The sequence below is a fragment of the Carya illinoinensis genome, chromosome 10, assembly GCF_018687715.1.
Source record: "Carya illinoinensis cultivar Pawnee chromosome 10, C.illinoinensisPawnee_v1, whole genome shotgun sequence".
Taxonomy (NCBI): domain Eukaryota; kingdom Viridiplantae; phylum Streptophyta; class Magnoliopsida; order Fagales; family Juglandaceae; genus Carya; species Carya illinoinensis.
This window is the reverse complement of record NC_056761.1, coordinates 17,133,255-17,154,755: the sequence shown is the minus strand read 5'-3', so window position 1 is coordinate 17,154,755 and position 21,501 is coordinate 17,133,255. Positions and strand designations below refer to the sequence as shown.

Here is a 21,501-nt window from a genome sequence, read left to right as displayed (position 1 = left end):
GTCTTTCTAAGTGAGATTCCATCAATTCTTTGAAGTCACTAATAAGAAAATTTCATTTTTTTTTTCCACAAAAGTAAAATTTGAGATTAAAATCGGTGAATCATAGAACAATTATTGAATCAAACTATAAGTAAAATTTTATAATCTTTGAAAAAACTGTGTGTGTGTGTGTGTGTTTTTTTTTTTTTTTTATCAAAATGCTTTTAAATGTGATATTGACTTAAAGAACTATTATATGAGAAGTTATTGAGCAAATCTCTGTAATATAGAAATCAATAAAATACAACAAGCATTATCTAATAGATAATGTGCCAGTTCAGCATAATTAATAATGTTTGATCAGTTCCAAAAAATTTTGTTGTTCATTCAATTGTAAATATATATCTAGGTTAGAATAAAGCAGTGATAAAAAAAAAAGGAAATTAATTGGGGAAGCACAAGCTTGTGTACCTTCAAAGGAGTTGGTATATATCCCCAATGCATGAGTTAGACTTGTTCAACACTTCTTGGTACCATTATTCTCCACAATCTTCCCAATAACTTCTTGGGTGAGAAATATCCCCAATCCAGTCATAAATGGTTTCTACATATTCATGGGGACAAAACTCTTGTTCTTTCAATATCTGATCACTCTCGACCTAAGAAGCTAATAGGCCCCTTTTTTACAAGAAGCTGGATAGCTAACAAAATGGTGGAAACCTAAGCTATTTATAATAAATAAGGTACACTCTATCAACACCAAGGTTTCCAACAAATAGATAACATTCGGGTTATTTTTCTTAATATTTGGCCTTAAACTTCTAATTTCCTTGAGTTGAGCTAGACCAGTGTTTTCATTCAGATGGGGGAGAAATTTTGAAGCTGCCTCTTTAGCTTTTTTGGACTTTCCTAGTGATGGTGACAAAGGCCTACTGTAAGGTGACTTATAGACCTTCTCTTTTAATTTTTTTGACTTGCCCAGTGAGCCTGACTGCATTTCTAGTAAGGTGAGAACCAATGTAGCATCGTCAGGGTGGTGATCTTTGGCTATGTTCTTTCCTTGGTAGGGCATTTCAGGCTTTTGAGTCATTAGTGACTTTTTCTTCAACGACTAGAGGTTATCTGAGGGAGTTGAAATACTAGGCCTCTTTGGTGTTGGTTGCTTGGGTTTAATTGGTATGGGTGAGGCTGGGTTATGTGGGACAAGGCTTGAATTTGTTTGGTTGAGGACAAAGGGGATAGCTAGGCTTGAGGGGCTTGGGTGGCTTTAGGTGTTGAGTGTTTCGGGAGTGATTGAGGGACTTGAGGGATTAGCTGGGTTTGAGGGGCTTGAGAGAATGGTTGGGCTTGAGGGGCTGGTGCTAGTGGGCCTTAAGGAGAAAATGTTTTCAGTTGGTTTATCTAGGAAGAATGGGCATTGTCTAATAAAAGATGAAGTGAAAAAGTTGGTCTCACCTATATGGATTGCAGTTGGTTTGTTGATGTGTTTTAAAGTCTTGCATTACTAAATATATATGTCGCCATTATCATTACAACATTTTGTGCCTTTTGTCACTATTTTTTTTTCTCGCAGTTAAAAACTTGATGCAAATAGATACCTTTATTCACAACTTTGAAGTCTCCAAAAGCTGTAGATGAATATGTCAAAAATACTCACTGACACGACAAAAACATAACGATGCAAATAACATGGTGCGTATAATTCATTTGTAGCACTTTTTTACATCTGTTGTAATGACATACAACAACTGCAAGTATGATCCCCTTTATAAAGTTCACTGCACCTTTGTGTGACGAGAAGCTTTCACCGTTATAACTAGATTCTATAAATAGGCTGAAACCTGCTGCCCATGGGATTTTTCCCATCTCTTCTCATCAACCTCCTTATTATACTATTATCATTTGGGCAAAACCCATGAATAGTGGTACTGACAAATTTCGACTCCTATTTCACACATCAAAAAATCATTGCTGTCGTAGTATGGTTGAGGACCGGGAACCACGAAATCGTCAGGTACTACATACGGGGTTGATTGTGGCTCAGTCGGTGGCTTCAATTTTTTGATCGATTCATAGTAGTTTCGGGAGATGCGGCAACTAGGCGTCATCGCTCACGCCATACAAATCATGAGGGATTTTTTGAAGTGTGGTAATTAATAGAAGTATTAGCATGCTTGTGCTGTCATAAGCCAATGGGAGTAGTAAGAATCGATGCTAAATGTATTCAATCTCACTTTATGTTCCCATTTTTGCCCATGTTTTTCCTTTTACCTTTGTTTAAGTTTTCTTTGTGCTTTTAGCTTCTTAGGCTTTACCTCTTCAGATTAAGCTGAAATATAAAATTAGCCTCTGTTTTGGGGATGAAAACAGGTTGCTATGCTTGCCTTTAATCATGCTTTTGGAGTTTAATGATGAGCTAGGTGAGCCATATATCCCTTTTTTAAAGCCAAAATACAACATAGTAGATAGGATCTAACACTAGGTGTTTCTTGAAGATGAAATATTAAATCACCATTTTCAGTGGGATTTTGTAAAAAAATGGTTATGGACTTTCAACACATTTTGTAGGGAAGTATTTTTGGTTAAGTGTACAACTTATATTTTGCTTCATTTTGAATCAACCACAATAGACATCCTTAAATAGTTAGCTTCTTTAACAAACCAAAGCACAACTCTCTAGAGTTTTAAAGAGCATAAACTTTAAAGACAAGTAAGCTACAACCTATACATACACACAAATCACGTAAAAGTAAATAAACAAGAAGACCTCTGCTCAGCATATATGCTTTCCGTGGGGTGTATCTCCTAGCTGACACTCCAGATGTTTGTGAGATAAATTCCACCTGATGCATCATTGCCATCTTATCAGTCAAAATAATCTCTAGTTCAGTTGGTGAGAGGGATAAATATTATCTAATTGTTGAGTTAGGTGGAGTTGAATTGAGAGTGGTTGGCACCAAATTGAATGCTGGGATTACACTGTAGTTGAATAGTGCTTTTGATTCATAGGACTTCGAGGCTGGAGTTCTTTCTACTTGCATTGAGGAGAAAACTGGTGATGGAAAGAAGCTATGAAGCTCTGACTGGCCTTGTGCGTTGCCCAAAGAGGTATGATCTTCTGGATTGAGTACCGAGAGGTGGATTGTTCTCTATTGTTGGTTGTTTGCTATTAGGATTGCCTTCCCTTTGGATTTCCATGTCTGCTGTTCGGTAGCTTGGTCGAGAGGAGTTAGGTTGAGCTCATTTAGTTTATGCCAGTCTGGTGTTTGATAAAAGGTCTGAGCAGTGAGAGGGCTTGTGTATTCTGCTCACAGCCATGGTCCAAAAGCAAGGCTTGTGGGTGGTAGGTAGTTACAGAATATTTTGGAGGGACCCAATCTTCCACATGCATAGCAGAAATCAAATAACCTCTTGTATTTGAAGGAGATCCAAGTATCTTGATTACCAACTCTTGGTAGTATGAAACCTTATTTTAGAGGGTTAGTGACATCACTTTCAACTTTAATTCTGATATGCTTTCTGTATGCTATGTCGAAAATTTGGTCTTCTTCGACCCTCACTAGGTTGCCTAAAGCTTTCCTTATGTTTGTAGCATTCTTTAGGGTCATGTGATTCAAAGGTAAACTATGAATTTGGACAATGAAAATAGAGTGATTAAGATAGATTTCTTGTAAAGTAGAACCTAGAGACCATGATTTTAGGATAAAGAGGTGACCTTTGAAGTTCCATTGTACTTGGTTGAGTACTTTGAGATTGTCCAGTGGAGAGTGGAAAGTAAATAAGAATAGATTGGCTTCTAGATCTTCAATGAGGAATATTTGCATAAAGTTCCAGGCTGCCTTGATGCTTGAGTGAATAGCAAACTTGTTGAGTGGTCTGTCTGCTACCAAACAACCTACCAGCGCCATATCTGAAGTTAATTCTGTTGTTTCTGGTCCAGGTTCTAGGTTAAGATATTGCCATGATAGAGCTTCTATCTAGTGATAAGGGATTCTAAGTCCATTGTTCTGTTGGCTATTGGTGTTCTATGGTGGTTTTTTTAGTGGAAGACTATTGTTGATATCATGAAGGGGGAGTTAAAACAGTGTAGTGTGGATAGACTCTAGCATGAGAGTAGTTTTTTAAGTACTTCTGATTGAGCTAAAATATTGTATATTTTATATATTTAAAATCAATGTATTTTAATTGTTTCTTGACATTATTATTGGTTTTAGATAAAAAAATAATTAATAGGTATAAATTTGAGTTGTGGTTTAAATTGGTTAATATCATAGTTTATACTTAAATTTATAACCTCTGATTTAATTAAGCGATATTTTTTCACATGAATAATGTTTCTCTTTGATATTTTATTTTTACTTTTTTTTTTATGTGTTGTTTCTTTTCCTTATTTTTACTTTTCCTTTGATTTTATAGTTTTAGAGTTCCTGTCTTTAGATATTTTATAGTTTTAGAGTTCTTGTCTTTAGATAAAATGCACGCAATTTTAGCACATGATCGGCTTGATTTTGGATAGGAAGCCAAAGGAAAAACATATGCACATGGTTCCGTGGGACCCACTCATTATTTTATGGAAGCACATGGATTTGGGAAGCACAAGCACACACGTCAATTGCATTTCAACCATCAAGCACATGAAAAAAGCAGCGCACGTTTTGACCATCATGCAGCGGACTTTGTAATGAGAAAAGAAAAGGCTAACATTTTCATGTGCTGAGGATGGACTTACAGGGTGTCACGTAAGAGGTTTTGGAGAGATTAGATGAGGGATTCATGGAGAGGGAGGGAGGGACGTCGTGGACTTCGGCAGCTGAAAAAAAAAACACGAAAATAAAGAGGGCCACCTGGATATAAGAAAAGAGGATGCTAAAAGACGTGAAAAGGGGGAGGGTACTGACTTGGAGAGCTAAAACGAAAAAAGCTAAGGTCGAGGGTTTTCATTTTCATCTGGAGGAGGACTTATGGTAGTTGGTAGGAGTGAGAGAAACAGGAGACGCTGCACTGGAACATGAAAGCACTGGGAACGGATGTACGGTGTGAGACTTGACGGGATTTTTTTTTTTTGGCTCTGTTTTTTAGAGGGAAAAACAGGGACTTTTGGGCTGGATGAAGCAAACTGGAGGGGAAGTTTTCATTTTTATTGCTAGGAGAGAAGACGCGGGGATTGGACAGCTTTAACTTCTTGGTTTTGAGTTAGGGGGTCACGCTGAGTGTCTTACGGGACAGCAGAGGAGTTTTCATCATCTTTTGCGGTGAGAGAGATGAAACGGAGCGGGACGAGAAGTTGGACATCGGGAGTTTTTTTTATTTTAGGCTCTATTTTCTCTCACCTTTGCTCTCTTATTCAGATTATTTTTCAATATTATTTTGTGTTTATTTTAGTTTACTGATGGAGAATATTTATTTGACTTCTATGACTCTTGTGATGAACATAGTTGGCTAAATCTTTTGTACTAAGGTTAGAGGTGAAGTCTAATGAGTTAAATATTGCTTCCAATCAATAATAGTGTTTTTATTGTGAGTTTGATCGATTGAATGGTTTTATTATTAGAAGATTTGATTATCTATATATTTATCTTGATTCATTGTGATTTCTAGATATATTGGACGCTTGAAGAATCTCTATGATTTTCAAATAGATTTGTAAATGTTTTAATCATCAATTGTTTATGCTTAATCTTTATTGATAAATTTTCTTGATCTTAAATGTTAAATCTTCCAATTAAATTGAATCATTATTCTAGTTTAATTGAAATAAATCGATCGGAAACAATATTCTAAATTATTAGACAGATCCTCAAAATCTTAGTCATTTTCTATATCGATTTACTTTATCATTTTAGTTTTATTTTATTATTTTAAAAATCTTCATCTTAGTAATTTTTTTTTCTATTCGATTGCACATTCATTTTAGTAATTTATTTTTATTGTTTGAGTTATTTTTTTTATCACATAAGTCAATCCCTATAGATTCGACTATGTTAAGTACTACAACACCTATATACTTGTAGGTAAAACTTCATTAAATTTTGATTCAATAGTTTGAGTCAAAGTTTAGGCGCAACAACTTCCATTAATAGGTTTCACATATTTACAATAGAATGATCAAAATGATTGACATTAAAAGAGTTTGATAAGGTTCACTTTTAAAAGTTAGGAAGTAATCTGTCTAAAAGATAAACGACATGATATATTTTAATATTTAGTCTTTTTATGTTTTTTCAAATTCTTAATCTCTAAATTAAAGGGTGACCACATCGCAATCAAAATGAAAAATGATATTTACAGTCGTAGAGTGTGTGATTATTATGCAACCATTTTTTAAAAAAGTAATCAAATATGAGATCCACATAAAAAAAAAAAAACTGCCGGTGTAACAGGTCCGGTTCGGTCTGGTTTTAGACATATTTTAGAACCGAACCAGTATATACCAGTTATGAGATTTGAAGAACCGATACTACACCAGTTACACCCCTATACCATTACTTCCAATTTTACCGATTTCGGTCTAGTGTTAAAAAAAGGAAAACTAGAACCAGATCAATTTTGACCCATTTTGAGAAAAATAAACCTAGTACTGGACTAAACCAAACCCAATACTGGACCAATCCCACTAGTTTAGTCCTGCCCGGTTCATCGGTTATTTTTGCCCTTAGAAAAACCTAATTTTTTAATAGTAAACCCTACTCTTTTTTAAAAAACTTGCACCGTACTAACACACTTTTACGATTGTATCTAGCTTTTTAAAATCAAAATATGGTTTCTTTAACCGTACCTTTAGGATAATTTTAGATATGACTGCTTGAGATATAAGGAAATCTCATAAAGGGATTCCACACACTGATGTGGCTCACTAGCAAGATATCATATTACATTTTTTTTTCTCCCCCCTCCCTGTGCCTCTCCCCTCCTTCCATTTCCCTCACCCTTCCCTTACCGACAATATTTGCCTGTGTTGGGGTGGTTCTCCAGCCATCCGACGATGACAACTAGCCACACAATCCGCAATCGCCCCAGCCACATTGTGACCATGACACTGCACAAGCCAACGGAAGCCAATAGCCGTCGGCCATAAGCTGTGACCGCCAACCACGCAAGCTCCTCACGACCACACTCTAGTTGCACCAACCACGACCACATGCTCCCATGTCTCTGCCAGTGCAAGCCCCGACCACACTCCAGCAACACCACTGATGGCTTCTGTCCACCTTGAGGTGGCCCCGACCAACAAGGCAGGCATAGGCAAAGGGGAGAGAAAGGGAAGGGGGAGGTGGGGAATGGACAGGCACGAGGAAATCACAGGGAGAAAAGGGGGAAAAAAAAGAGAGACATGACCTTCTGCTAGTGCGCCACATCAATATGTGGGATCTTTTTATGGGATTCCTTTGTATCTATAGTATTTTTCTTGGTCATTTGGTTACTCAAAACATTTCATCTCATTATTATAACTTTCACAAATTCTTACACAAAATATAATAAATAATTTAACTTTTTTAAATTTTAAAATAAAATTAATATTAAAAAATTATATTATAACAATATTTTATTTTATTTTTAAAAAATATTTAATCTCATTTATGTAACCAAGCTGGATAAATTTACTCAACTGGTTCTGGATGATGGGTCTGGGTTCTGGCTCCAGTCCAAATCTTGCGACGGACTCAGCCCAAACAACGGGTTCATCGCCCATGAATCCAATATTTCATTCTGGCGACGTGGTGAGCGGCACTCTGCACACAGAGAGAGACAGAGAGAGAGAGAGAGAGAGATGGCTTGGAGCGCGACGATGATCGGAGCACTACTGGGACTGGGCACCCAGATGTACTCAAACGCACTCCGAAAACTCCCTTACATGCGCCGTGAGTCCTTCTCTCTTCCCCTCCTCTCTTACCTCTGTTCCTTTTTCTCCACAGTCGTCTCCTGGGCTGATTATGTTTTTTCCTTTTGTGTTTAGATCCATGGGAGCACGTGGTGGGTATGGGACTCGGGGCCGTCTTCGTTAACCAGCTCGTCAAATGGGACGCTCAGCTCCAGGAGGACCTCGACAAGATGCTCGCCAAAGCCAAGGCCGCTAACGAGCGCCGCTACTTCGGTATTTCCTTTTCCTTTTCTTCCTCCTTTTTTTCTGTATTTGCTTTTATATGATGTCAAATCGGATATTATATGAATAATTTCGGACATTGTGATTTATCAAAAAAAATAATTTGGGACATTGTGTATCCATTTCATGTGGGTACGTGAAATTCCAATCAGCCTATGTTGTTGCATCGTGAAACTGAATTTCTTGTATATTTTCTCACATGTCCGTTCTCACTGTCTTGGTAGAATCCGCATCATCTGAAGCGCCTTTTATTGACTGGGTTTTCGGATAATATTTCTGATACATTTAACTTGCTTGGATGGTGTTTGGAACTTTTTAACAAAAAGTTTGTTTTCTTTTAGTAGAATCACGCCCTCCTAATGGCAGTTATTTTTAGCATTCAAATTAAGTGGGCTTCGATTGGTCTATATTGTGAAATTTTGTAACGATGACGTGTGTTCTTCTGGTTTTAAATGAAATGCCTATGTTTCAGCAACTATGCCGGTTGTTTGCTTGGTCCTAAGTTCAACTCAATATTGATATTTTGGCAGCTATGGTTTCTGTTAGCTGATAACCTTTTGATTCTGTAACAGATTCTTTCCATATAGTCTAGTGTCTACAGATTTTTGATCTGTCACACCTGTGTTTGCAGGTTACAATTCACTCGTTTTCAAATCCAGCTGTTTTCTGTGCAACTCTAGAATCTCTTCTTTGGTATTTGATGGGGGTGGCCCTTTGAATGTTGTTAAAATTAATTCTCTGTTTTTTTTTTTTTTTTTAATCACTAGTGGTCTGTGAACTCTTTTGAGACTGAAGGATATAATGCTTCAGTGGTCCTTAGACCACATGTTGTCGCTTTCTCCCTCAAGTAAGGGGTGGAGAGTGAAGTTATGCCATTCAAGGGACTAGGGAGCACTCTCCTAACACAAATTACCATACTCTCAAGATGATATTTTTTTCCCTATCTTTGGCACTCTCTATTTCCAAACAATTTTTTTTTTCCCATATTTTAGTCTTTAAATAGGATGTGTTTTACTAATTTTCCATATTTTAGTCTTTAAATGTGATGTGTTTTACCTTTGGCGCTCTTTGATGCCTGATAACATTATTATTTGTTTTCCATATTTAGGAATAATGTGAAGTTTTCCTTTCATTTTAACATTTTAAATCAACATAATGCAAAAGACCCTCCATATATTTTGCTATCCAATGTTATGAAACCTACATTGGTTATGTTGTGCTAACAAGCATACAGAGGCCCTTGAAGGTTACTTGCTTTAGGGTATAGTATGCAAACTTGCGCTTTTGTATTTTCTTACATATAGGCATGGTTGGATTCATCCTGATACTTATTTTTTGGTTTTTATTTGAAATTGAATATGTACAATTAATTGGATTCATGTTTTGTAAATTTTATTTACTTATCAAAAAAAATTTTATGCTTTTGCCTCTTAATTGGCTAAAATAGGACGTCCTCTTAATTGGCTAAACGTTTAAAATCACTTGGAAGTTCAATTACTGTTTGTTTAGTTGGGGAGCGTACCATGCTGGAGATTCTAGACATTTTTTGAGTCACCTAATATAATTTCATTTATAAAAAGTTAACAAACCGAAACAAAGAGAAACCTGTGTCTGTATTTTGTAACTGTATATACATCCCATCCCTCCCTCATTTCTCTTACTCTCTGTTGACTACTTTGTTTATCTTGTAATTTTGCTGTCAATTGCAGATGAAGATGACGATTAACTTGCTTTTCCATGGATTGTGGCAGCTTCAGACAAGGCATTCTTGTTTTCAGAAAATGTTGTCTTCAAGTTAGATGCATGTTTGCTTTCCAGTTAATGTTGCTCTGTTCGTAAGGCTGATAGAACTCTTTCAAGTCAATACCCATTTTTACACAATTATTTAGATGCTTTCATGATGCTGACTGGCTGATGTAAAACCTCTGCCAATAAAATGAATCACTTGAGCTACTCTTTCAAGTAAAAACTATTTTGTAAAGCAGGTGTCATGATGCCATTTAACGGAGCTCCCACTTAAGATAATTTTTAAGATCTAGAATACAAATGGCCGATTATGGGTGTAGATCTTAGATCCTAGTGGTTCAAATGAAAGCTTAGTCACATCTACTACTTTAACCGGCCTTACAATCTTTCACCTAGTGTCTGGTTCATTGATACAACCCTAGGTAAAATCTCCTCTATTTATGGCAGGACAGCTTCCATATTCGGTACACTACAGGGGCAGTCCAGACTCCAGAGTGCTCACAGTAAAAGTTAGTGCAGTTCTCTGCATGTTCAACTGATGCTAGGAGTCGATCTATTTGTTCTGTAATAGATTGGTTCAAAGTTGTTATTTTATTCTAAATTGGACTTCAGTCTTCTCAACATTATTTCGTTAAATTATGTGTAAGGAATCTATACTCATCTTTCCAAAGTCCATCATCCTCTATATTGTTGAACACGTACAAGGAGATCGCATGCTTGCCGGGAAGATGGCCTTTCTTTTTGGTGCAGTTTTTGTGCAATGAAGGGCTATTCAAGCACTTGGAAGGCTGCACATTCTTCACCCGGCAGGAGTGGTTTCCAAGAAGGATCGATCAACATCTCACGACCAGCATTTTGCATTTCTATATGCGTCTCCACCCACAAGCTCCGTTAGCACAATACCATTCTATAAACGTCACTCTTTTCCGTTGCCTCTAACAAACATGCGTATTCTGAAAACCCAGGAAACATGCGTATAGGGGGAGAGAAGTAGAAGTAACTCAAACCTTTGAAATTTCAAACTGTCTGATGACATGACCTTACAAATTTCATGGAATTTAAATTATCAAATTTAGGGACACCTAACAATATAAGAATAGATGACGTGGCTTAACAGAAGTAACTTTAATACTTCGAGAATTATTTGAGCTATAGATGATGAAGTAAGAATCATATAGCATCAACTCAGAGCGTGAACCGTCCAGACTCCATATACCTGGTCATGCTATGAAGCCACCAACTGCTTTTGCAAGCCCAAAGTCCCCCAAATGTGACTCCAAATTGGAATCTAGCAACAAGTTGCTAGATTTTAATCCCTGTGAATGATCTTTGGTACGCAATCATGGTGCAGGCTAATCCTACTGAAATCCATAGCCTTGCCTCCCAATCAAGGCTCCTAGTCTTCTTGCTACCGAGCGCGCGGTTGTCCATGCATGCAGCTAGCCAATCCCATACACTTCCATTTGCCATGTACTAGTATATCAGCAGATTCAAATTAAATTGCTCCTAATTTGTTGCTGCAGTAACCCATGCATCAATCTCACATGGTGCCAGTGCGGTTGATGTATGTGATACCCCATATGCCAGTTCTATCTTAAATTGCTCCCCATCAAGGCTCCTAATTTCCACTACTAGTACTTCTAAACTGCAGCTGTATGTGATACCCCATATGCTAAGAAGTTATTGCTCTTTATAATATTCCAATGAGGCTCTAATTATATAATTGACTAGTCATTTTGAAGTATAGGTCATAGCTTGGGCCTTCTATTAGAATGGTACAAATTGTATTGAAGTCAATCTCAATTAAAAATGTGGGATTTGAGCTGTGCCACCTACAACGAATGAGCTTGATGAGAATTTCAGGAATTTAAGAGAAGAGATTGTAATGTCTCATATGATAAGAAGATAAGGTAGGTAGTGTTTTGGATCCCACGTTATTTAGGAAGGATGAGAGGTTATTACTCTTTATAATGTTCTAATGGAGTTTCAATTGTATTATTGATCACTAGTCTTTAGAATATACGCCATATAGTTTGGGCCTTCTATTGGGATGTTACACTGTATCTCCTGATGGCAATTTGGCTTTAGAAATCTTCCGAGCACCACCTGACCCAAACATGAACTCTTTTCCCATATAGTTTGTGGCCTCCATGATGTCTTTCCACTTGAAATCTCGCTTCGCAGCGCCATTTTGGAATAGTAGTTTTCTTCGCTGTTCGTGCTTGGGAAAAGCTCGATGAGTACGCACAAGCTTAACCCGAGACAAGTAGAAACTGTCTGATGTATAATGCTTAACCCTTCCCTTGCCCGGACAGAACTTTGTGTTTCTCCACACTGGTAATCAAGTAGGATGGCAATCTCAAAGAAGGATAACGCTCCCTTCTACGCGTAGTAGAATAATCCTCATAAGGCCTTTTCTTTTTGGGCTAATCAACATGGCCGTAGCTTGAAGAATCTATTGTTCTCTTTTGGGCTTCGAGGGAAGGAAACCTGGACTAGCTAGGAAGCCATTATAGATAGACATAATTAAACTGAATCAAAACTCTGATATTGAAAAATTATTGTTTGTCTTTTAGTGATCTTAAAAGAATAGGTGCAGTGATGATTCTAACATGAATCATAGACAATGTTACATCATTCCTTGCAATCTAGAAATCACCACCAAATTACCAATCAGCAACGAAGTAGATCTTAGATTTTTCGCCTGAGATCTGGTATAAAAATACGTAAAGCTTGAACATGAAGCTTGCATGCACGGGTTCCTTTTGATAATTTCATGATTTGATGGGTGTGGTGATTGAACTGTATATCTTCAATATATATTAACCTATAGTACTTTGTGAATCCCCTTCTGCCCTTCTAGCTTTTGGAGGATTAATCGAGACTTTATTGGACTCACTCGGTCTCTGTATGTATGTCTGCTGCATGGACCCATTCTTGAGGTGGGCTCTACTCTGTCCTCCGCCTGGGAGACTAGGGGTTGCTGCCAAGGGCGCGCTCACTGTCATAAAGGTCAATTCAAGATCATCTCTCTCTCTCTCTCTCTCTCTCTCTCTCTCTCTGAGCAAAGATTTTCTACCCACACAGTCATCTCCACAAGGCATGTTAAAGCAACCATCTTCGCATCACCTCAAAGGAATATTGTTAAAGCAGTTCACAATCCTTGCTTTCCCCTTTTTACTTTTGAACTCTCTCTCTCTCTCTCTCTCTCTCTCTCTCTCTCTCATTTGAATGCTTATAACAAGCCCAACAAGGTATCAGTCTCAATTGATCTCTCCTGGCCATCTTGAGCTCTAAGCTTTCACACAACCAACCCTTGACTGAGTACCAAGCTAGTCGCTAGCTAGATGCTGATCACTTGAGACCTGTTGGATGATTTTATACAGATTTCATTTTGCATGCATGGCTGCCGATATTGCCTCTCCCTATCTTTCCTCTCTGACCCTCTTCATCATTCTGTTACTCATCCCTAATCCCACCATTGCTGACACAAAGCATAGCTTTCCACCTGTTACGTTCAGAGATGGAGCAATGAAGAGAAACGCCATGGAATTTACCTCAAGAAAGCATGGCGTTGGAAAGTCGAAGACAGAATCATCAACTCACAAAAGTTTATCAGTAGCAACCAATGGTATCCATGTCCCTTCACCAGGTCGAAGGAGTGGTAGGTTCCAGACTAGCAGATCATCTCCATTGTTGCCATGGCAAGAAAATATATTCGATGCAGAACATGAAGTTCCAAGTGGTCCAAATCCCATTTCGAATAGGTAAGTGACGATCGAGCAAATTAAACGAAGTAAAAGAAGAAGAGAGATCAGAAAATGGCCACTTCCTCCATCCATATATATATCTTTAATCTGTGGTTTGTGTTTTTGCTGCATGCATGCCGTTTATATATATACAGTTAGGCTTACTGCAATAGTAAAATATCTCTACAGTTTATTCTTATTATTGTTTTTCCAAAACAGAACCTACGAACCAATCATTTAACCATGAGGATATGTACATAAGTATTGATCTTTGGTTTCTTCATTTGTGGAATAATTGTCATCATGATTCCGCCCTCCTCCTTCGGCCATGATCATGTCTTTCCTTTTTCTTTTCTTTGTGAATGAAATGGATATTACTGATCATGTTTTTTTAATTATATATGCACTCATAAATTAAAGATATTCTTGCTTTTGGGCACTGTTTGGTTCTGTGTATTTTGATTAAGGAGATCGAATCACTTGTCTGAATAGTGCTAGACGAATAGACATGAAGGGTCCGTTTCCCACTACTATATATATCTTTGTTTTATAACACTTCACCGAAAGAAGAAAAGACAATGTTCTTTAGTATAATAGGAAAAAGACAAGATTTTTTTAAAAAAACTTGCAACTATGTATCTATCTTAGGGCCAGAACCCAAAAAGAGAATTAAAATATCACTAAAGTACTTGTAGTTATTGGACAATCTGTGCTAATTTACATCGATATGAGAAAAAACAGCCAATATTGCAACCAATTTTCCTAATTGTACGTCCAATTTAAGGATTTCTTTTTATAAAAATAATCATCCAAAACTGATCGATCAAAGCAAAAGATACTTCATGCTGGAACGAGATTTGGTAAACTCATGGAGGTAATCATGAATTAAGCTGCACGTACGTGGGATATATGGATCGAGACAGAGTTGATCATCTGCAAATGACCGAGGAGAAGATGAAGAGATCATGATCATGATGTGGGCGTGCAGATTGGCACGTAAGAACCTCCCTTAGCAGGTGCATATATATAATATGAAACGAAAGATTCCGGTGAGGAAAGTTGAAGCGCGCAAAAAGCTAGCCATGGAAAATAGCTCCAAAATATATCACTTGCAAATCTCGAGTCTATTAATTTTCTGATGAATGATGCGTATTAAAGACGTACTTACGTGAAAATAATAGGACTCGTTTCTTTTATGAAAAGTGGGATAACGAGGAAAAACACATCAGGAGTTTTAATCAATATCCAATCAAGGAGATCATCAACGTCATTCTGCTAGCCAGTAGCTAGGCAATCTGTTCTTGTATATATATCTCAAGTACTGCTTGGTCATGTGTGTAAATATATACACATACATCTACATACGTGGATGAATCAAAGTTATGGACATAATGATTCGAGTAAATTTGTGGGTATTAACCTTTTGTTTAGGACGAGACTGCATGCAATCATGAAAGAGGGAGGATACCGAAGAAAGCAGAACCATAGTTTTGCGTGTAAAGTCATACGGACAGGACCTGGCATCCAAAGCAGTGGAGGAAGTGTCTCTTTCCTCTTCTCAATTTCCCAATATAGCCCTTACCATCTCATGTAAATAGTGCAAACCAAATTCAATGCCATTCTGTCCCTCTTCCCTTTTAAAAGCTGCATTGCACCAGCAGCCCATAGCAAAGGCTGTTGTCCGTCCTCATCAATCTGCCTTCTCCGTTTTTTGTTTTTTTTCTCTTCTTTTGACATCTACCCTACCTCTCAAACTACCTACTTGGCACTTTGTAGCTTGTTTTTTAGCTTTCCCTTTAAAGCATCAACTGTGAATTCATCTATGAAAAGCTTGACCAAAATTTCAAATGGAAATATGCCTTCGAAAGATTAAAAATGCTACTCTTACGCTTGGAGTTATCATTGAAATTTTTTGTTTTATTATTTTTTTACTTAATGATTAAATAATTATTTTTTAATAATATTATATATTTTTTTATTTTTTACAAAATATTTAAATATGTTAAAAAAATACATATTAAAAAATGTAAAAACAAATTCCAAAACAACTAGCGGGAGCCGTTGTGGGAGTCACACTACCCTTGAAAAATTTGCAATGTGATATTTGCAGTAATATTTTTTTTCTTTTTTTTTTTAATAATTTTTAAAGCACTTTTAAACATTTAAAAAAAATTACAAACTCACTAAAACTCAATTCCTTTAACTTAGAGGTGTGCAAAATATCGAAGGTTTCGATTCCACCCGATACCCACTCCGATTCTGACTCTAATGGAGTCAGAATACTCAGAAATCAGAGTCAGAGTAATTCCGACTTTATAAGCGGAGTTCCGATTCGGAGTCGAAGTCCCAATCTCTTCCGACTTTTTTAAGAAAATTCTAGATGCAAAACGACGTCTATGATGATTTTATCTCCTATCATAAACAACGCCGTTCCATTTTAATAGGAACGATGTTGTTTTCTTCTTTCTATCATAAACAACAACGCAAGAGTCAAGGACTCAAGACCCATGGGCCACAACATCGTCTTCTACTCTTCTTCAGTTCTTCTATTTTGCACACCCGTAGCTCTTAACCCACACGAGTCATGATTTTCTTCCCTCTTTAATGACTCATTCTTCACTTCTTAACAATTCACGCTGTACACCATAGTGCCCATCTTCACACCATAGATTGCTTCACGCCGCCGTAGCTGTAGTGCCATCTTCAAGTCGTCATAGTGCCATTTTCAAGCCGCCACCAATCGGTAATTTTAATTTTTAGGATTTTAATGTTTGTTTAGATAATGAATCTAATGATAATTCCTACTCACACATTTGTGTGCACATGGATGGTTAGATAAATCTCTCTTTGCCCTTTCATAATTTTGGAAAATAGTTTAGGTTGATGAATGATGAGCCCATGCGATAAATCTATAAAATCTCCCCCAGGTGTTTGATGGGTGTTTCTTGGACTCATGATTTGGAGTCATGATGGCGGGGTGTTTGCATGCTCATAGTGAAAATTATGTTTGCTTAAGAGGAAACTTGTTATTTTAAGCTCCAGAGTTTCAATTTGTATTTATTTTAATGCCTGAGAGTATAAATGTGTTTATCTTGCACAATGGCCAATCCTCTTGAATAAATGGTGTATTTAAGATTATGGTAGTAAGGAAGGAAAGTGTAAGTTTGTTTGGTTGAAGTGAAAGACTTGTGTTTGTGTTTTGAATTTTCGGTTTAAGTGTTAATATGATGATGCCTTGTAAGAAATGTGTTTGGATTGTTTCATGCTGGTTTAGTCATCTTTGAACCCACAAAGGCGGTGTGAGATTTTTGTAAAATATAGTTTGGTTTTTGCAAATTTATGGGTTCATCTTTCATATAGATAAAAAGGTATGTGTGAATTTGATTTAACATGCTTCGGAGTTGGGGGCTTTGATGTGATTTTGGGGTAAAGGTTGGGTCAGTCCTTGGATAAATGTGTTTGATTTTGTGATATTTATTTGTAAATAAAGCATTTCTCATAATAATCCTAGTAAAGAACATTTTTTTTCCCACAATAAATCTTGAGCATAACCACCCTTATAGGAACTCCTTATTTGTGATAAAACTTACTACCCAGTTCAAATTTTCAAGGGGAATGAAACAACCAAGCCTAGTACAAAGAGAAAGGGAACACAAATGGGGAAAGCATGATTTTGGGAATATCTTACACATGCACAACTATCCTTATTTATTGAAAAACATAAGAGGACAAATACTTTAGCTCCGACTAGCTTTACAGAAATTTTGAGAATATGGATAATTGCATTAGACCCCTCCAACCAAACTCAGAATTATAATATATATTGCACTATTATTCTTCTTTGTTATTATGTGATCTTGAGAATTATAATATATATTTCGTGACTGATGTTTTTAATATTAAAAGAACAACTGCTTACAATCCTTTTTCTTTTGTGATTTTTTGTGTTTCACAATTCATATTCCAAGCAAGTCTATAAAATATTAAATTAATCAAACTATATATATACACTCCAGCTAGTTATATATCATGAATTTGTAGCATGCACTTAAAGACTTAAAGTACTACTTTCTTTTCTTTCAATATATAATTGATTTATATATATATGTGTGTGTGTGTGTGTGTGTGTGTGTGTGTGTGTGTGTGTGTGTGTGTGTGTCATATTCTAGATATGGCTACTTCACATAGTGGGACTCTAGAATTAAATTAGGATCTCACAATTACTTCCCAAGCACCGAGATCTGTACCCACTTCCAGAGCACAAACTTCGTGTGCAAATACTTCATGTGCAAGTACTCAATTTCCACTCCTAGTAGACATAGAAAATGAAGATGCATTTAATGAGATGGCTATTGGGGACAAGCCGGATGTACCACCTCCATTTGCTAGGCCACCACGATCAAATAAGAAAAGGTCATGGAGATAAGAACATTTCACCAAAATTGACAGTAATCCCAAGGAATCGCAGGCAAGTTGTAATCATTGTGGTTCACACGTTATATGTCATTCAAAAAAATAAAGCACCACTTGTTTGATATCACATCTTAATAGTTGCTAGAGATATAAGATAGCAAAGGGATTGGTGGCCAAAAATCAGACTAAGTTTAGTTACAAAACTTCTGCTATGACTAATGGTACACAACTTAGAAAAATGGTCATCCCTCAATACAGTGAGATGTTGAAGGATGCGCCTGCAGAGATGATAATTGCAGATGATATGCCTTTTACTACAGTCGACAAAAGAGGGTTCCAAAAATTTATCAAGCTACTTGAGCCACGATTTCTATTGTTATCACGGTATATAGTGATGCGATATTGTATGAAAAAACATTTAAAAAACAAGGTTGAGATGAAAAAGATGTTTATCACCATTGGTCAGAGAGTGTCATTTATGACTAACACATGGACGTCCGTACATAACATTTCCTACATGTGTATCACATCATACTACACTGATAATGAATGAAATTTGAAAAAACAGATTATTGGATTCAAAGAAATCGTTAATCATAAGGGTATGCATCGATTAGGACAGAGATTGATGATTATTTGAAGGATTGGGGAATTTAGAAAGTTTTATGCATTACAGTTGACAATGCCAGTGCCAATAATACTGCAATTGAATTGTTCAAGCAGAATAGAAGGGCGAGAGATGATGTCATTTATTGCCACGAGTTTATCCATATTCGATGTTGTGCTTATATAATTAACCTGATTGTTACTGAGGGGTTAAAAGAGGTTGACGATTCCATTAATAAAGTCTGCAATATCATGCGGTATGTGAGGGCTTCCCCTAAAGGTTCAAAAAGTTTAGGGCAATAGCAGAATAGCTTGGGATTTCATGTTTTGGGACGTTGTGCTTGGACTTTTCGACTCGATGGAACTTTACATACATGATGTTGAATGTGACATAGAAGTACCCAAAAGTGTTTGAAAGGATGATGGCCTTAAGTATGCTTTGCTGGAACCTGTAGAAAAGAGGTTCGGTCCGCCAGACACACATGATTGGACGAGTGTGGGGTATTTTGTCACATTTTTATAGATTTTTTATGACCTTACTATGCGGATCTAGACGATTGCAAACTTGTGGTTCAGTGAGGTTTGGATGCTACGCTACCACTTGCAAGAAGGTTGTGATAACCCTAGTGGACTGTTATTTGGTATGGCTCAGATGATGTAGACCAAATATAATAAATATTGGGGTAAATATTGGACGCAAGTTGATAAGATAAATAGATTACTATTTGTGGCTGTGATCCTTGACCCCCGAGTCAAGTTGGCTATAATAGAATTTTGGATAAATTCTATCCTTGGGGCATTGAAGGCTGGGTCGTTTATTAGAGTGCTTAAAACTAATCTCAATGACTTATACAACCACTACAGTAATGGTGGCCAACCTTCATCTGCAACGGGTTCCTCACACGGTTGCTGTATTCAAATATTAACTTGGTGGAAGGCTAATTTTGCCAAATATCCAATCTTTTCCTGTATTGCCCAAGATGTGCTAACCATTTCTATTACTACGGTTGCATCTGAGTCGGCATTTAACATTGGAGATCGAGTGTTGGATGCTTTTTGGAGTTCATTGTCATCGTCAACAATAGAGACCATCGTTTGCACACAGAATTGAATCAATAATACATCCCTTAGACTAGATAGCATTGACATTGATTCTGAGAGCTATAGGCTTGAATTAGATAACCTTATTTTTTATTATTAAGTTTATTACAATAACTATTTAAGTATTTCAATGATTATTTAATTCTTTTTATGATTTCATAAATCTATTTAATTTATTCTTTTTATGATTTTACAGATTTAATTGTGAACCCTATCATAATTGCTGATGATTGATGAAGAATAGATAATGATAAGTTAGAGTTCCAATCAGAAATCGAAAATTCAACCTCCAATCAGAATTCCATTCCAAAAGTTGAGCTCCAATTCTATTCAGAGTTGGAATCGAAATGAATTTTGGACTCCGAAGTCGGAAGGGATGGAGTGGGATCACAGGCCTACAGTTTGACTACTAAAATAAACACACTACCTACCATTTTGTGGGCACCATTAAGCTCGATCCCCCAAGCATTTTCTGGCCATATCAAAAAGTCATTGTAAAGATTTCAATAAATAACATTTTAGCATTTTCGCCTTGGCTTTTCTAGTTTGTTTTACATTTTATTTATTACAAAAACATGAAATTAATTGATCCTATGTGCCTTAAAAAATGAGAGAATGTTTTTAAGAGAAATGATTTGTACAGTATTAGAATGTATAAATTTTGTATATTTTTTACGAAATGGAAAAATCTAAAAATCCAAAAAAATCTATATTTTAATAATAAGTCTTAATTGTTCTAAAAAAAATGTGTAAAACGTAAAGGAAAAATCTAGTTGCAAGCACAACTATACACTAATATATATATTAATTTAATGTGATTGGTCAAAAAATAAATTTTGTTAAAAACAGTACTAATTTAAATTTTGAATATAAATAAATCAGAATTGATATGCAGATTAGTACGTAACTTTATTTGTATGTAACAGAATTCAAACGTAAATAATCAAATTTACTATGGTAGGATTTTATGCCCCTTCTATTGTTATTGTTTATATTTTAAAATTATATCTAACGTTACTTTATTCAAGATAATCAATCCGTCGTCCGCCTCTTACTGCATCTCGTCACAAAAAGCTAGCTTTCCGGAAAGCATGCTAGCTTAAGTCAAGACAGAGACACGTAAAACTTTGATATATGGCATTCTTACCTTTTTCTTTCTTTCTCTCGGTTCTAAATGTCCAGATAGAGGAGTTTAGGTGGTTTGCTTTTGGCAATTAAAGAATCATTCTGTCTTCGCTTTTGAATTTGAGCCACTTCAAACTAATTTATATAAAAGTACACATGGTATAAATTTTTATAATAAAAATAATTTTATAATTTAATTTATCGTATAAAATTATTTTAATATTAAATTTATATTTTTTAATTAATTTATAGTTAAAACATTTTTCTGCCCCAATCGTGACATGACTACTGTTAACTGTAATCACAGGAGAAGTAGTACTCTAATCAGATTCAAAGAAATTAAACACCATCCGTCAATCTAATCATCCAGAAAGGGATCGAAAGAACTGATTGTCGATGTAGCCCTCTTGATAACAAGCGATTCAAAAGTGATGTGTATGCAAAGCTTTTCTATACCAAAAAGTGAACTGGTGATTAGTGATTGCCATCGCATTCTGCATGCGAGAGACAAGTACAGTAGATGTGGACTGTAGTACGCTTTGGGTCAAATCAGGTCGTATTCAGTACACGTCAAATCATGTTTACGTGAAGAAGAGAACAATTAACGATATGTAGGAAGCTTAAGCCGAGCAAAAAATGTCTTTCCTAGCTAGTTAGGGGAGCTGCTACTGCAGAAACTTT

General features: G+C 36.3%; 1 protein-coding gene across 2 annotated transcripts; it reads left to right on the top strand.

Moving 5' to 3' along the window:
- The first annotated feature begins 7,657 nt into the window (after nucleotides 1-7,657).
- Nucleotides 7,658-10,061, top strand: LOC122278050. 2 transcript variants are annotated; one of them, XM_043088121.1, is made up of 4 exons: nucleotides 7,658-7,838; nucleotides 7,934-8,071; nucleotides 8,712-8,773; nucleotides 9,790-10,061. In XM_043088121.1, exons 1-4 carry the CDS (start codon nucleotides 7,748-7,750, stop codon nucleotides 9,877-9,879), a joined length of 381 nt encoding a protein of 126 aa, XP_042944055.1. In that variant the 5' UTR covers nucleotides 7,658-7,747; the 3' UTR covers nucleotides 9,880-10,061. The 2 variants fall into 2 exon arrangements, with proteins under 2 accessions (XP_042944055.1, XP_042944056.1); XM_043088122.1 differs by lacking the exon at nucleotides 8,712-8,773 and having other exon boundaries at nucleotides 7,674-7,838.
- Nucleotides 10,062-21,501: the final 11,440 nt, after the last annotated feature.

Coding starts and splice junctions, on each gene's coding strand:
- LOC122278050 (XM_043088121.1), top strand. CDS start 7,748: ATGGCTTGGAGCGCGACGATGATCGGAGCACTACTGGGACTGGGCACC. Junction 7,839..7,933: donor AAAACTCCCTTACATGCGCC/GTGAGTCCTTCT, acceptor TTTTGTGTTTAG/ATCCATGGGAGCACGTGGTG. Junction 8,072..8,711: donor TAACGAGCGCCGCTACTTCG/GTATTTCCTTTT, acceptor CTGTGTTTGCAG/GTTACAATTCACTCGTTTTC.